The sequence below is a fragment of the Macrosteles quadrilineatus genome, unplaced genomic scaffold (genome assembly GCF_028750875.1).
Source record: "Macrosteles quadrilineatus isolate MER2022 unplaced genomic scaffold, UCM_ALF_1.0 Scaffold_2__2_contigs__length_208266976, whole genome shotgun sequence".
NCBI classification, from domain to species: domain Eukaryota; kingdom Metazoa; phylum Arthropoda; class Insecta; order Hemiptera; family Cicadellidae; genus Macrosteles; species Macrosteles quadrilineatus.
In genome coordinates, this window is record NW_026542595.1 from 158,451,732 (window position 1) to 158,467,986 (window position 16,255).

At 34.2% G+C, this 16,255-nt stretch overlaps 1 protein-coding gene across 4 annotated transcripts in view; it reads left to right on the plus strand.

The window, feature by feature from the left end:
- Window positions 1-16,255, plus strand: part of LOC128986823 (uncharacterized) — a 96,945-nt gene that overhangs the window by 10,450 nt on the left and 70,240 nt on the right. For 2 of the 4 annotated variants that reach the window (XM_054407370.1, XM_054407368.1), the window contains exons 2-5: window positions 1,719-1,787; window positions 7,158-7,951; window positions 12,936-13,055; window positions 15,094-15,174. In XM_054407370.1, coding sequence (XP_054263345.1) covers window positions 1,733-1,787; window positions 7,158-7,951; window positions 12,936-13,055; window positions 15,094-15,174 — 1,050 coding nt within the window. In that variant the 5' untranslated portion in view covers window positions 1,719-1,732. The remainder of the gene's footprint in view (window positions 1-1,718; window positions 1,788-7,157; window positions 7,952-12,935; window positions 13,056-15,093; window positions 15,175-16,255) is intronic. The other 2 variants (XM_054407371.1, XM_054407369.1) reach the window with 2 other exon arrangements.

Genomic DNA, 16,255 nt, shown 5'->3' on the forward strand with positions numbered 1-16,255 from the left:
AGAGGCGCATGCCAATGTTATTGTCAAGACACTGTTACCACCCTAACATGGTTGACCTGGGCTTTGTAGCTTTTTCATCGAGCAAACTTTGCCAACCAGACAATTCAATTAAATTCTCCTCCCTCCCTTTGAATCATAGTGTAGTTCAGCCGACGAAACTTTGAATTACTGCATGTTCCAAATCGGCCTGCCCTCTGCTTGGATTTTGAAATACGAGTGTATAAAAAAAATGGTTAACATTAAAACCATCAATAGATTCTCTACAGAGTTTTATTTAGAACTATCCAAATTATCAAAAGTGATTTACATCAAATTACTAAGAATCTGTATTGACTGTGTACTGTTGTTTAGCATCTTGTGGTTAGTATCTCAAAATTGTGAGATCAACAACAGGTTTGGTCCCTTGCAAATCCACAGACCATTCATGTGTTTTGTTTTGGTCTGCTTTCCCATTACCGCTTGTGTTTTCCATTAAAATTTGTAACAAAAAAAATCATAAAATCAATTTCTGAAAAGTATTGGGAAACCAATATACTAATAAACTTTACAAGACCTAAAAACTGTGTACAACAGTAGTTAAGAGTGGCAGCAGGTGAAGACGTAGTGCTGAGCTAGCAGCTAGCTGGGTGTGGCTGGCCTCTCCTAGAACTGTGACTAATCTGCTGACACAAACTGTTTAGACTCTCTCAACAGTCCTTGTAATCGTTATCAGACAGCAGGCTTTTGCTTATTAATAATTAGTGTCTAGTCTGTGTCTTTCTGGTGTAAATTATGGGTTTATTTAGTGTAAACTGAGATGGAAGTTATCTTGTTAGTTCCGTCAATACCATTGGTGGAGTTATTTGTCATAACTTTACTTTAATCCTGCCTATTAACAGATGATTATATTTCAATGTTTACACTTGTTGAAATGAGTTTTAGTGAATGTGCATGTGTTCATTAAAAATGAATTTCAAATTATTTCTGATCTTTTATTATTAAGGCCAGAAACATTTTGGTGACCAGAGAAACACTCGTTTGGTTTTGCTCATAATAGGCCTACATTTAAACTGATAAAATTTACAATTTACCGGGAGTGTTTTTAAAATTACTACTTTGCTCTGCCCGTGCTTCCCAACGGGATGGGAATGCAGAGGATAATAACACGGTTCTTTAAACCTACTGTAAAAACTGTTGAAATACACCCCTGTTGATAGGAAACAAATCTAAATTGTACCGTAGGTACTGCTTAATTTTAATGGGCCTAGGCACACCACTAAATCACTTTATTATATGTATGACTCGCTTGTGGAAGAATTCAACAAGTTTGAGTTCTGAAGAAATTGTTGGTTTGAATATTATTTTGTCAATAGTTTCAAGGTTAAGAACACACCCATGTTTTTATGAACCACTTACTGATATTTCTCCAACACAAGCTGTGAACAAGTGTTTTTCTTTGCTTTGTTTTCCTTTAATCAATTGTTAACTAATCATTCGGAATGTATCACTATATATCATTCTTTGTGTTGTGTTGGTTTTTATTTATAATTTCAGCTATCTTTCATTGAAAATCATGGTAGCCTTGAACGAATCCAATCCAAATTGATATAGATTAAAAGAAAGTACTTGATTAGTATATATTGTTATTTTGAGGAGAAAATCTTTCTTCAAGATTATAATAGTCCTATCTATTGTCAAAATCTTTATCACAATCATTCCATCAAAACTTTAATTTTCAGGTTTATCCAAGAAGATGCATAGGGGGCCACCTGGAATGAGGGGGCCCTCTTTCTCTCAAATTCGTCAGCGTAAGTTTACTTGTAAAAATTCCTTAAAGCCTAAAGGCATTAATTCTTTTTACAAGACAAGTATATTAATTTATGTAGATATTTATCTACCGGTTCTCTAAACCAAAGTTTGTACGATTCATTCAATGCTATTTTTGTTTGAGTTGAAAGTATGTATCCTCATGCCTCGTTCAAAATGTTGTTTTTGTTGTGTAAATTTGTTAATCATTGTGTTTATGAGAAAGAATTGCTTGCTTCAGGTTAAATTAATGCTCTGTTTGCATGGGCTGGTTAACATTTTTATTGTAACTTTCTGTATGTGCATGGTTGTTTCTGTTATTAGACCTACTTTTATGTGAAATTTTGCACTTTTGTGATGTTGAACCTTTTGTTATGTGTTTGGAGTAAGAAAGGATACCTTGGTCTATTTCAAACTGTTGATTAGGACGGTGCGAAAAAAATCCAGTTGTGAAATTAAAGATGCTATAGTGCGGAAAAGTTGCAATTGGTACATAGAAGAAAACGAAAAAAATGTTTCTAATTGTAGTTCATCTTCCAATGCACAATCAGCCAAAAATTTGCAAAAATTAGTAAAAAATTAAAAGAAATGATTTCTTTGTAACTTTTTAGTTCTTATAGCAATTTTATTTTATTTTGAGCTGTGAAAACTGTAATGTAAATTATTTATATTCTTGGAGTATTTTTTCCAAACGTGCAATTCCTTGAACATTTTAAAGTAAAAGTCGGGATTTTTGGACACATTTCATATGTTTGGAAAAATCATGTGAGGCGTAACATTTGTTTCTTTTGAGTTTGCAAGCCAATTGTGCAGCTCCTTGATGGATTAGATAATATCAATATCAAAACAACCCAAAACTCACCATTGCAGGAAGCTACACTTCCGACCAGTAATTACATGTTTAATATTTACATGCTGCAACTCTGATACTTTTTTGGTTTAGTCTTTTGCATATTTTGTTTTACCTATTTATTCTGTACTTGGACTTAGATTAGGAGGCTACTCTGTATTTTTAATTGCTTCAAAATTAATGAACATGATTGATCTCCAAGATTATAACGTTATGTGGCTCTGATGTAACCGTCTCATGTATTTTAAGATCATACATGCGAGTTTCGTTTGAGCTAAAGTGCAGTAAGTAGCCTACATACAAGATGGACGTCTTCACGTTTACAGAATAATCCAAACCTTTCGCTATTTGTGTGGCGACTTGTACACAGAAGTGCATCCAGTAATTAAAAATAACTCGTTTCAGCTTACACCAAAATTATTTTGGTTGCCCTTATATTTGATAATAGAAAGCATACGAGAGTTGGGGCTCCGGAGAGTCTTAAAAGGAAGACAGACACGTAGCTTACTCAGAATAAAACTGTCAGGAACTTCGTAGCCCCTACTTTAAACTTCAATGCATCCGACTACTTAGACTTAATCGATTAGAGTAGGCCTAACACAAGGGTGTTTTTCCCCACTTTTCTGAATTTACCAGATGACGAAATTTTATCCTTGATTCAGAGTGGATAAATTCCAGATTGGGATATAAATAAATGTCCCTGCCTTACACAAGCTGTTGTAAGTTGCAAGAAGCTCATCACCGAAACTTCGCTGTAGGTGTTCCGATCGAGAGACGGTTGTATTAGAGCCACAATACACTATAATAAAGATCAATCATGTCCAATAATTTAAAAAGCAAATTAAAATACAGAGAAGCTCTTAATCTAAGTCCACGCACAGAGTAAAATAGGTACCAAAAAATATACAGAAAAAGACTAAACCAGAGAAAGTAACACCCTTAAGCTATTAAAAAAATACAGCAATCCGTGAAGATAAATAATTTATATTAAAGTAAAGTACAAACAAATTTTGGCCGATTGTGCAATTGGAAGATGAACTCTGATTTCCAAATCTTTTTGTTTTCCTCCATGTACCAATTGCAACTTTTCCGTACGGTATCCGCAACTTAAATTTCACAACTTGATTTTTTCGTACCACCCTACTGTTGAACTGGTGTTACATTTGTTTTGGCTAGTTTGCCACTATCAAACACCTTTCCTTGGGAACATCCGTATTAGCTTGGTTGATACCTATCATAATAACAATGAATTAGTGTCAGTGATAGGCCTATCAATCTCGAAAGCTGACATAGCATAGTCAGGGGCAGGATATATACGTTAGGCCTAGGTCTATAGGCTAATATTCCTGAATAAAAGGTTTTGATAATGGCATACAAACTAAAACATATGTAACAGCAGAATAAAACTTTGAAACTGCAGACAACCAAGATATTTATTAGCTAGACTTAAGGCCATGCCACCCCGACATACGCCGCGGGAGTACTGCACGCGGACGTTTTACCTTGAGCCATGTCACACCAAAAGTACTGCGTCCGCGGCAGGAGTTTTGAGGTGATTTCATTTCAATTAGTTTTACATAAAAAAACGTATATCTTGTACATTTTCTGTTTTTTTTTTTTTTTTTTTAAGCGAATTTCCCTATAGGGAAGTAGCTATTACCGTAGGTGGCACAGTAAGACCTAGACCCGGGACCGATTTACTTTTTCATTTTGATGTCCCCAGAGGCCAAAAACACCATTCGTTCAAATTTATATATATATATATATATATATATAGACTTATATATATATATATATATATACGTCCGTGAACGCGATAACTTGAGTAATTTTTGTCCGATTTTGATGAAATTTGGTTTAAAGGTGTAAAGCGGGATAAACTTGAATGAGTTCGCGAATCAGCACGATCGGACCATGGGAACGGGGCTTTACGGGGGGTTTTATGGGGTAAAAATTGGTTTTTCTCACTTTTGACCCTCAAAACACAAAATTTCCCAATTTCTCTTTAGACCTTTTTAAAGAGCTTAAAAAAACAAATAATTTAGTATATAAAAGTATTTTTGTTCGATTGTTAGTAACGGAGAAAATAAAAAAAAATGTAAATTTAAAATTCCCATGTTATTCTTATGGAGAATATGGTCAAATGTTGTAGTTTGCTTGTTTATGGATATATTTTGATCAAACTTGGCAAATTTTTTTGTACTAAGCTATCAATATTTTACTCAAAAACACACTTTGTTAGTTTCCTTGTAGCAGCAAACCTAGGTACTCGTTAAACATAATGTTATTAAAATATATTTAACTGAAAATCAATTCAGACACATGGAAATTCGCTTAGTCGGCAGGATTGCTGCGGCGGGGGTATTTTAAGTGTAGTAAAGTGTTAAAGAAGCAATTGAATGTTTATTAATTTGTTTTTGTACATTAGAAAATAACTGTAATTATTTTTTTTTATTTAGACCTTATGTACGTAGTGCTAGCATTTTAAATATGGTTGAGGATAAATTATCCACTTTCAGCGTTTTGAATGTTATTTTTGCTACACTACAAAGACTAATTAGGCCTACTTTTTAAATAAAAACTTTCAAACATTTTAAAACTAATTGCAATTTTTAGCCAAGCTTTCTATTAAAAGTTCATGTTTACATTGATTGTACAGTTTTGGTTGTTGAAAATTGAAACAGTTGATGAAACAATAAAAAATTGTTTGTTTACGTCATAAATATAAAAAAAACTAATAGGAAACATTAAATTTACACCATAAACATTATTTTTTCATGGTGAACAATCATGATTTTTTCTGGTGATTAACATATTACAAAAACAATTTATTACATAGTAGTGAAGCGATAATACAAAACAACATACATCATCAAACAAAAGAAACATGTTAAATTAAATTTCAAACTGTATTACTGAAAATAGATTGGCCATTCGTATTCACCTTTGCGTTTGCGCTAGACAAAACTCCCGTAGCGGTAGTCTCCAAAAATCGCTCAGCAAATGGGTATGACGGACACTACCGCGGGTGCATGGTAGTGCGGTGTGACTTGGCACATTTTGGTGTGAGCGATTTTTCAAAATTCGCTCCTGCCGCAGTAGCGAACTAGATGTGACTTGGCCTTAAGCGATTTCCATTTGTCTGAATTGATTTTCAATTAAATTGAAATAACATTAGGTTTAACGAGTACCTAGGTTTCCTGCTTCAAGGAAACTATTAAAGAGTGTTTTTTAGTAAAATATTAATAAGTCAGTTTAGTGATAAATAAATGTGCCAAGATTGATCAAAATATATCCATAAACAAGCAAACTACAATATTTTACAATATTCTCTATATAAGAATAACATGGAAATTTACAAATTGCGATTTTTTTTTATTTTCTCTGTTACCAATAATTGTACAAAAGCACTTTGATATACTAAATGATTTGTTTTTTAAGCTCTTGAAAAAGGTCTTCAGAGAAATTGGGAAGTTTTGTGCTTTGAGGGTCAAAAATGAGAAAAACAGATTTTTACCCCATAAAATCCCCCGTAAAACACTGTTCCCATGGTCCGATCATACTGGTAAGCGAACTCATTCAAGTTAATCCCATCTTATACCTTAAAACCAAATTTCATCTAAGTCGGACAAAAATTACTCAAGTAATTGTGTGTTCACAGACACATATTATCCTATTTATATATATACAATATACCGTATATACAGGGAGTTCAAAAAAGTTGGGGACATAATTTACGTAGTGATTCCTTGGATAAAAATAAAGGGAAAATCAAGAATAACATTTTTTCCAAAATCGCTTTGTAACCGCAGATATTTGCCTTTTTGTATTTTTAACATAAACATTTTTATGTTTGAATTTTTTCAACCCATCTTTATGAAACTTGGTACCTTATGTATTTTTTAAGGTAGGAGAAACAAAATATACCAAGTTCAAAAAGATCGAAAAAGAAATAGTTGAAATATTACGATTTTTAGTTGTAAAATGGGATAGAATAAGGCAGAAGCTAGTCAGGTTTGTCCCATTTTACAACAAAAAATTATAATATTTAAGGTATTTCTTGTTCAATCTTGATGATGTTTTTAATATGGGTCTCTTCTACCTTAACATAGTACATACCAAGTTTCATAAAGATGGGTTGAAAAATTTCAAAGATAAAAATTTTTATCTAAACAATTTAAAATGGTGGATATCTAATCTGGTTAACAAAGCGAGTTTGGGAACAATGTTATTCTTGATTTTCTCTTTATTTTGACCCAAGGAATCAACTTACTACCTAAATTATGTCCCCATCTTTTTTGAACACGGTCCTATACACATATACAAATTTGATCAAATGGTGTTTTTGGCCTCTAGGGACATCAAAATGAAAAAGTAAATCGTTCCCGGGCCTATGTTTTACTGTGCCACCTATGGTAATGGCTACTTCCCTATAGGGATATTCGCTTAAAAGAGGCTACAAAAGTTAGGATTTATATATTTGGAGTTAAATGCGTCTCATCACCTTGAACTTATATTCCAGGACCACCTCAAACCCCCCCGAACAACCAGACAAGACAAGTTCAACTCCAGCCCTTACAGAGGTTTGGACCCCCCCCAGTGATGAGCCAATCTAATTGGACTCATATGCCTCCTGGGGATATGAGCTATAGCCCTGCCTACCAGCCTACTGAAGCTACTATTTACAACAATGATTATCCTCAGTATATGAGTGGTAATATTCCAACACCCGAAATGATGGGTGGTACCGGTACCCCTCAACAGGCGGGGTATGTCCCATACCCACAAATGTATGTACCTCGGCCAGTGTTTATGGATACACAGCAGATGTGGCATGCAAATACTATGATGCAACAGCAGCAACAACCACAGCCACTGGGGCTGCCCAGCGAGCCTCAACCCTCCCGGAAATTCCAGTTTAACAGTAAAGACGCTGTTAGCATTTGTTCGAAATGCGGTCATAGGAACGCATTGTGGGAATCGGAACTTAACAATCGAGATGGAACAATTGAGGTGCTGACAAAAGAAAACCAGTGTTTAAAAATAAAAATTGCTGATTTAATCCGAGAAATTGACACCTTCAAATCCCGGCTTGAACCTACAGCGGAACTGAGGACGACAGAGACTCAGGATAATGTAAATATACTGCTGCAACCACCAATGGAGGAAGTAGATAAAATACCTGAAGTATTAGTACCTGAAAGTGACGAAGGCTTAAAATCCTCTCCAAAGAAGCTGTCCCCCAACGCAGCTGAATTCAGTCCCATAACTACAGCAATGGCAGCAATTGATGTTCCAGTGGTCTCAGCTAAAGGGGTAAGTAATAATTTTGCATCATTATTTCATTGTCATTACTTTGAGACAGACAACCTCCTAGATGTATTATAAGCTGAATATTAATGCAAGTTGAGTGTAGTATGGAGTGAGACCGCCTTCTCACTAGGGTCTCAGCCACTGGGTGGCAGCCACGCTTGTCCCTTCACACATGGTGGCTGCGACCTTCTGTTTTGTGTCTTATGATTCATTCGTCAAGATGGAATTGAATTTCTTGCTCTTTTCCTCGGTGGAGACTTTACCTTTTTTCTTTGGCTAAGCAATAGATTAGGCCTAAAATGGCTTACCTAATAAAAAACATTTAATACTATCCACAAATTGATTTAGGCTTACCTAATAAAAAACATTTAATACTATCCACAAATTGATTTAGGCTTACCTAATAAAAAACATTTAATACTATCCACAAATTGATTGGCATCTTCACCCATATCGCTTACAAGCAATAAAATTTAAACAAAACAAATCAATATAAATAATGTTGAAACTCAAAACAAACAGCAGTGAACCAAGAAAGTACAAGTGAATATCAGTGACAGATGGGTGTACAGGGAAGCCAGTCAGACGACAAAACAAGCTGCACGCTCACCCCCGAGAGCTAGGTTGACGCCACCTAATGTGAAAGTCCAGGTATATTACGATGGCTCGCTACGAGTTGAGTCACTGAAATAGCTCGGTGGCAGCCACCGACCAGCTAAGCAGTTCTTTAGCGACTTGCTGCCACCAACGTTGGTTGCTGCGACCTGCTAGGGTGAAGGGCTCCATAAGACTATAAATATCTAGTAAAATTTTACATATCTAGTGGCTGACACCTGGCTTTGACACGGTGGCTGCGACCTAGTGAGAAGACGGTATGTGATGATCTGCGAAATAGTGTTGCTGACTAAGATAATTGGATTTACAGTAGAACCTCTTTAATCCGAACCCCCGTAATCCGAACATCCACTAATCCGAACCCCTCATTGCTGTACTCTATACACTGTACAGCAGTTCTTTATTGTATACTGTATTTAATTTACAGTACTGTTTATTCACCATGTTTACTACTGTATTAAATAAACACTGTATTTTACTTTATAAAACATTTGTTCACTTTTCCCAAAATAATGTTGATCAATTTTAGTCGTATTTTAGCTATTATTATGTAAAAACAACAATATGCTCTGTAATCCGAACTATTCAATAGTCCGAAATACCCCTGGTCCCAATTAGTTCAGATTAACAAGGTTCTACTGTATTGGATTTTGCCAAGACCATTTATCAAAAGTGAATGATTGGAAAGCTGGCTATGTAAGCCTACAGTAGAACCCTTCATATTTATCTATGACAGTACCGGGCTATGGTCGGAACAGACAAAAGTTCTTCATATTTTGGGGTCTCGTTGGCACCGATAATCGTCACCGTGATTGTAGCAACACCCGCGAGCACATCTTGCAGCGTCGGCAATAGCGGTGATTGTCAGCCATAATTATAAGAGTTGTTTGGGTTGTTTAAGGGCTTTAAGACGCAACAATGTGGCTCTGTGCTTATTGACATCATTTGTGAACAGAATCACACCATTTGCAGCTCTGTAACTGAAGTCAACATTTCGCTGTGTAGATACGCTTCTAGAAAATGTTTATCTTTTTTTTTCTCTCCTGCCTCATTTGAGATAAGATCAGTGATACAGTTTTTACTGCAAGAAACATCAGATGCGGACATTCATCGCCTGATGCCTGAAGTTTATGGCCTAATGCAATGAGCGAGGTTGAAGTGCGGCAATGGGTTAAGGAGTAAAAAAATGGCTGTAATAATGCCCACGATGAAGAACGCTCAGGCCGGCCATGAAGTTTGACTCATAATTCCCTTCTTTCTCGTTAAGCATACAAAAAACTAAAACACACTTTTACCTTTTTTTTTGCTATCTTCTGTGAGAAGTCTGGGTTCCCACCAAAAACACAATTCCCCCTAAAATGGGTCTTTCATTTTCACAAGAAAGAAGGAGATAAAATGTTGATTCAACCTTTACTAAAAAATGAAAAATAAATAAGAGATAAAAAATGGTTATGTCCACCCCTCTATCAAAGCTACAATTTATAGTATGGCAGCACTCAATGTCTGCCATAAATTTTAAAGCCAAAGCACTGTCATGGTCGGCCTGAGCATTCTTCGTCATGGACGTTTTTATAGTGAAATGGCTGTGAAAGGATTTTGGATGTTTCTTGCTGTAAAAAGATGTATCACTGACCTTAAGCCGGGTTTACACGATGCCAGTAGTGCTTACTATACAAATATTTACAATGTACACTTGCTAATTTGGCTCGTTTGGTAATATGGTGGTGACGGATTATTGAAAATGCTGAATTAATGAACAGCCGTTATTGCAAGACAAGCAAAAATACAGCTAACATTAAACTGCTAAAGATAATCATTGGTCAACAGGCCATTATTCTGTGTTTTATTTAGTGTTCTGTGTTTTGTGTTTTTTTTAGCACTTCCTCTTACGGTACTTTAGTAGATTTATATATAAAGCCAAAAGTACCCATAAACTTTTGAGAAAACTATAAGTCACACCTCACACCCCCATAAACCATATACTTAAAATGTTTGTCATGACGAGAAACCTTGTGCAAAACTATCCATTATTTCATAAATTGCCCTTTAAGGTCGTAATTCCTTTCTAAAGGGAACTTTTCATATTATACCTAATGTTAAAAATACCTCAGCTGTACTTATTTGTTTGTTATTCTTTCAATTTATTACCTTATTAAAATCAGGTGGGATTATTTGTTTCTTTTACTGTATTTTGTTTATTTCAGGTTAGCTTAACCAATCAATAGTTTTAATAATACTTATGATGTCAAACGGGGTGAAGCCTGTGGGTAACAGCACAGTATAACATAACAGTATACAGGGTGAGTTTTAAATGAGTTCCCCCCCTACTTTTTTCTACATTTCTTAAGATATCAACTCCGGACCACGTCAGATCATTGTAGAGTAGTAAGTACTTCATTTTAACTGGGTAACAGTTGTTGGCCACCATATTGGTACAAAGTTATTTTTTCAAATTTAAAGGCAGTGTTGTGACCCATCGTTTCAAACAACATTTTTACGCTGAATACGATGCTGCAATCCGTTTAAAAAAAATCTTGATCCATTCTAAAGTTATGAGAACTTTTTATAGCTTAATTTTTAACCCATTTGACAAGTGCATTTACAAACTAAGGCCATAATCTCAAAATGGTGCAAGATAAAGATAAGTATACATCACCATTCATCGTTGTCCTTTTTCTACTTGGTTATGATGGATGTATTTGTTTCCGCCGCCATCTTGGATCCGACCGTTCAAAATGATGGGTCACAATATCACCTTTATATTCAAAATAATTTATCACATTTCAAAATGGCGGATCCAAGATGGCGGCCGAAACAAATATATCCATCATAACCAAGTAAAATGGATTGACAATGAATGGTGATGTGTACTTATCTTTATCTAGCACCATTTTGACATTATGGCCTTAGTTTGTAAATGCACAATGTTAAAATGGGTTAAAAATTAAATTATACAAAGTTATCATAACTTTAGAATGGATCAAGATTTTTTAAACGAAATGCAGCATTGTATTCAGCGTAAAAATATTGTTTTGAAACGATGGGTCACAACCCCACCTTTACATTTGAAAAAATAACTTTGTATCCAATATGGCGGATCCAAGATGGCGGCCAAAAACTGTTACCCAGTCAAGATGAAGTACTTACTACTCTACTATGATTTGACGTGGTCCGGAGTTGATATCTTAAGAAATGTAGAAAAAAGTATGGGGGGAACTCATTTAAAATTCATCCTGTATACAGTGGGTAACAGTATATATAAAGCTAAAGATATAAAATGAAATTTAAATGCCCCTGAATTCAATTGAGTGCAACTGATATTTGCTGTTCACTCTTCACATCTTACGATCACTCCCAACTCTGTGAATCATGGTAATATGGCCAAAACAGCATTCATAGATGTTTTCAGATGATTAGACCGGTGCTGGATTATTGAAAGTTACAGAGTATTACTGTCGGGTCAAAAAGTATAGATACTCGAGTTTGAGCTTTTATTGCAACGTAACCAGTAGACGTAGAAAAATGTTGTTGTTTTGTGCTGCCAAAACCGGTCTCGGTCAGGGAGAACTCCCTGCCTGCGGATCGATAGCGGTATAAATTTCACGCACTATTGCGTTTAAGAACAGCTTTGATTATACGTCCATTTTAATTATTAAAGGCCACTTAGCTAGTGTGCAACTCAACTTTTCATTTGTATCTTATTAAGGGCTTTATTTTAAGCTTTCATCGGAGTTTCTAACTTGTTCCGTCCCTGAAATAAAATGCCTTTACAAAAACAATAACAGAATTTTTTTTATTGACAAAAAATTCTAAAACTTAAAAATATGCTTTATAAGTATATGTTCTAAAAGCTATAAAAGTTTCATGACGATTAGATAAGTAGTTTGTTTGTTATAAAGTGTTGAAGTCGCCCGTTGTTGGTAAAGCGCCGAAAACCCTGTACTTTTTTCATTCAACCGGCTGAAAGGCTGAGTTGAAACTGCATAAAAAATTTGAAACCAACACACATAAACGCAGAAATAAATTCTTAAAATTATGATGTAACTTGTATTTTTCTACGTCTACTGGTTACGTTGCAATTAAAGCTCAAACTCGAGTATCTATACTTTTTGACCCGATAGTAGGGCTCTATGTAAAGTGTGTGGTTGAGGTCGTGAAAGGAAAAATTGGCTAACTTTGTATGGGATGGACTCGTTTTAGTGTTGTGTTTTGTGTACTTTTTATGTGTTGTCTGTGTCATTCTGAAAGGTGAGAAGCTCATCTTGTGTTGGGTATATCTGTTCTTACTTTAAAAGTTAATTAGGGTATTACTAGCAAGTAGTTTTTCATAGTGTTAGTTATGGTCTGAAACAACAGTGGGATGTTTTTATAGGTTTCTGAGGAAGATACTGAAACTCCAGCCAAAGTAACTGAGGTTGAAGCTTCAACTCAGGTGGAAGAGGATATTTTTGAAGAAACATCAAGTGTACCTGAAACTGAGACTAAGCATTTGGTAAGTCGTTGATCAGTTTGTACAATCAGTCTCACAAAATTGACATAATGGGGACTGGATGAGACCTATATAATTATGAAAACTGTAGGGTCACCAAGAGGCAATTAATTACCCCTGCCACAGCAAACCTGCAGACTAAGTGAATTTCCTTTTGCCTGATAATATTTTCACCGAATCTCTTTGAAAATATCAGATTTATAAAAAAAAAACCATTCAGTTTAACGAGTACGTAGGTAGCTGATGTTGCAGGGAAGGTAATATAGAGTGATTTTAGTTATATGTTAATAGTTCAGTAGCCCCTAGTTAATTATCTTACCCCTAGCTACCCTGACCTGCACCAGGAGTATTAGGTGGGAGTAAAGGATTTCAGCCTTTTATAATTACTGTATATTAAAATTTTAGTGTGTATTTCAACAGTCAAATTATCTGTTCCTAGCTTTCAAAGTATAAGTGCATTTGTTAAAAAATATATATATAGTCCCACTATTGTTAGCTCCAATCTGTATATCAAAATCAGATTATGTTTACTATTGAGAGTGATAAGAAGTCTCAGAATGGGATTGATTACTGACTAATTTACTTTGAAAGACGTATTTAAGTTTTTAACTAAATATATATTTTTCTCTAAAGTTTTAACCTACTATGAATTATAAAAACCTTTTGGCTTTTGGAAAATCTACAATAATTGTTTATTTTGTTTCATCGTAAGCTCTACTCTACTTTTACGCTCTATAGACCTAAATGGTTTTTAAAGAAACTGAAAAATATTATGTTTTGATGGTCAAGAATAGTAAAATACCCCCACCGCAGCAAACCTGCTGACTAAGCAAATTTCCATTAATTTGCCTGATTGGATTTACACTAAAATGTCTCTTTGTTTAAATATATCACATTTTTGTTCCCCGTTTAAATAGAATTTAATTAGTTTAACGAGTACTTAGGTTTGCTGCAACAGGGAGGGTAAAAATGTGTTTTTTGTAAAATAAAATGTAAATAGTTTAGTAAGAAATAAATGCATTTTCCAAATTTTATCAAAATATATTCAAAAACAAGCAAACTAGCCTATATCAGTTATCTTGTTCTCCATAAGAATAATATCGGAATTGAATAATCACAACATTCTGTATTAGTCATGATTTGGAATAGTGCCACAATATTTCCACAGAATGCAGCACAGAAAACTATTTTACTTTTAGATAAGACCAAATATATTAAACCCCAATCGCAGCACACCTGTGCACTCAAAAACATTTAAATTCTCCCCTACTGTATTAAATATGTAAACATAAAAAGTAAAAACCTTTATCAAAGTAAAAACTTTTATATTCATACACCTAATAAATATAAAGATATAAATTGTAAAGAACAAATTACCATTTAAAATAATAGTTGTTAGCGCTGCAATGCACGCTGGGTGTGTGCTAGTATATATATATATATATGTACATATGTATATATACATATATATGGGAATTTTGCTATAATAAAGAGAGAAAAAAGCATTTTGAAAATAACTCACTCTGTGAGAGGCTCATTCAGTTCTATTTTAATATTTTATATAAAAAAAAATATATATAAAAAGACAGGTGGTTTTTATGAATGGTATGTTTGCTTTCCTAGGCTATCTAAAAGTCAATACTCAAACATAAGACATTTTAATTTTCTATTTAAATGTCCATACACTTTTGCAAAAGTGTCATCCAATTAGGCTATTCAGATCTTGAATGGCATTTGGTTGGGTTTTGCTTGCTGGCTGTTATCCTAATGAGTAAAGTAGTTATATGAGTCAGCTGTGAAACAGATAACATTGTAGTGTTATCTTTAAGTTGTTTATCTTAGAGCTGAGCCTCTTGTGCCTTATCTTGTCTTAAGTTAAATGATGTTGTAAAGAGCCAAGAGAGTCTTAGAAGGTCAGGCAAGTTTTTCAAAGACATTCATGTAGACATAGTTTCAACTTAACTTTTGATAAATAATGTTTATTCTTTTAGGAATCATTAAACGAAACTTAACTTTTGATAAATAATGTTTATTCTTTTAGGAATCATTAAACGAAAGTAAGCCTAATCACAAAAGTGAAAACTGGAGTGATGAAATGGACCGCGAAAAAGAAGCAACAAAGGTCAGTTAAAATTTTGTATAAAATAAGTTGAACTTTAGGATCTATGATTGATTGGTTATTTATTATTAATCAATCTTATGTTGATTCATCATTAAAATTTCCATTTCAATGTCTATTGGTTTTAAAATATCAGTTATCTTGCATTTGTAATCAAGCATAAACACATCAAGCATAACCCTACAGGGTGATTGATATTTATGAGCGCCAGATGTTTTATTCGGAAGTTATAAGAGATAAAAAAATTTAAACGGTAACTGACTTGGATTTCTTATTTAGGCCTAACAATTTTTGTTTAAGTTGAAAAACTAATTTAGCCGCAATTTTTCCAATATGGCCACCAACTTTGATTTTTTTTATGGAAGACCCTATATTTTATAATTTTGTTTAAAGTAAATGCAATTTAAAAACGTTTTTATTCTTGGCATTTTTTCTCTAACCCAAGGACTGCCTTCCGTATGTATGCACCATATATGTTCCGTTTCATGTATGCGCTTGTTAACGTTTATTACGTAATGAAAATGATCCAGACGCGTAATAATTTTGATACCGTTTGAAAGAGGAGATTCTGAACTTTTATTTTCATATATAAATGAACCTAGTAGCAATAACAGATCAATATAACTGCTATTATAATTTGAACAATATTTAGTGCGCGTAACATTTTTGAGCCGCGATCGACAAAATCTTGTAAAACCTGTTTTCTTGAAAAAAATCTAGTCTTCATTTTGGCTTAAACAGGAAGTGGTTGGTACCATTGGAAAGAGCTTGAGTTCTTTATTTTTGTCATACGACGTTAGGAAGTGTGTCGATAATTGACATAGAGTGATGAGAGTCGTACCTATTTGAAGCTAAGAAAACGTTCTATTTCTATGTTTTGGTGCCTTTCAGTATATAGATTCAGGTGACATTAGTTGTAGCGAGATAAACAAGTTGTTTGCGTTCTGCTCGCCGGAATCAAAGTAAGGTTTTCAGGGCGGCTACATTATTATCTATGCTAAATTTCATCAGATATTAGTGTTTTAGTGTAAAAGAAGTGTATTGTCAGGTGGTGTATAAGTTAGTAGTAGTATTTATCCTTATT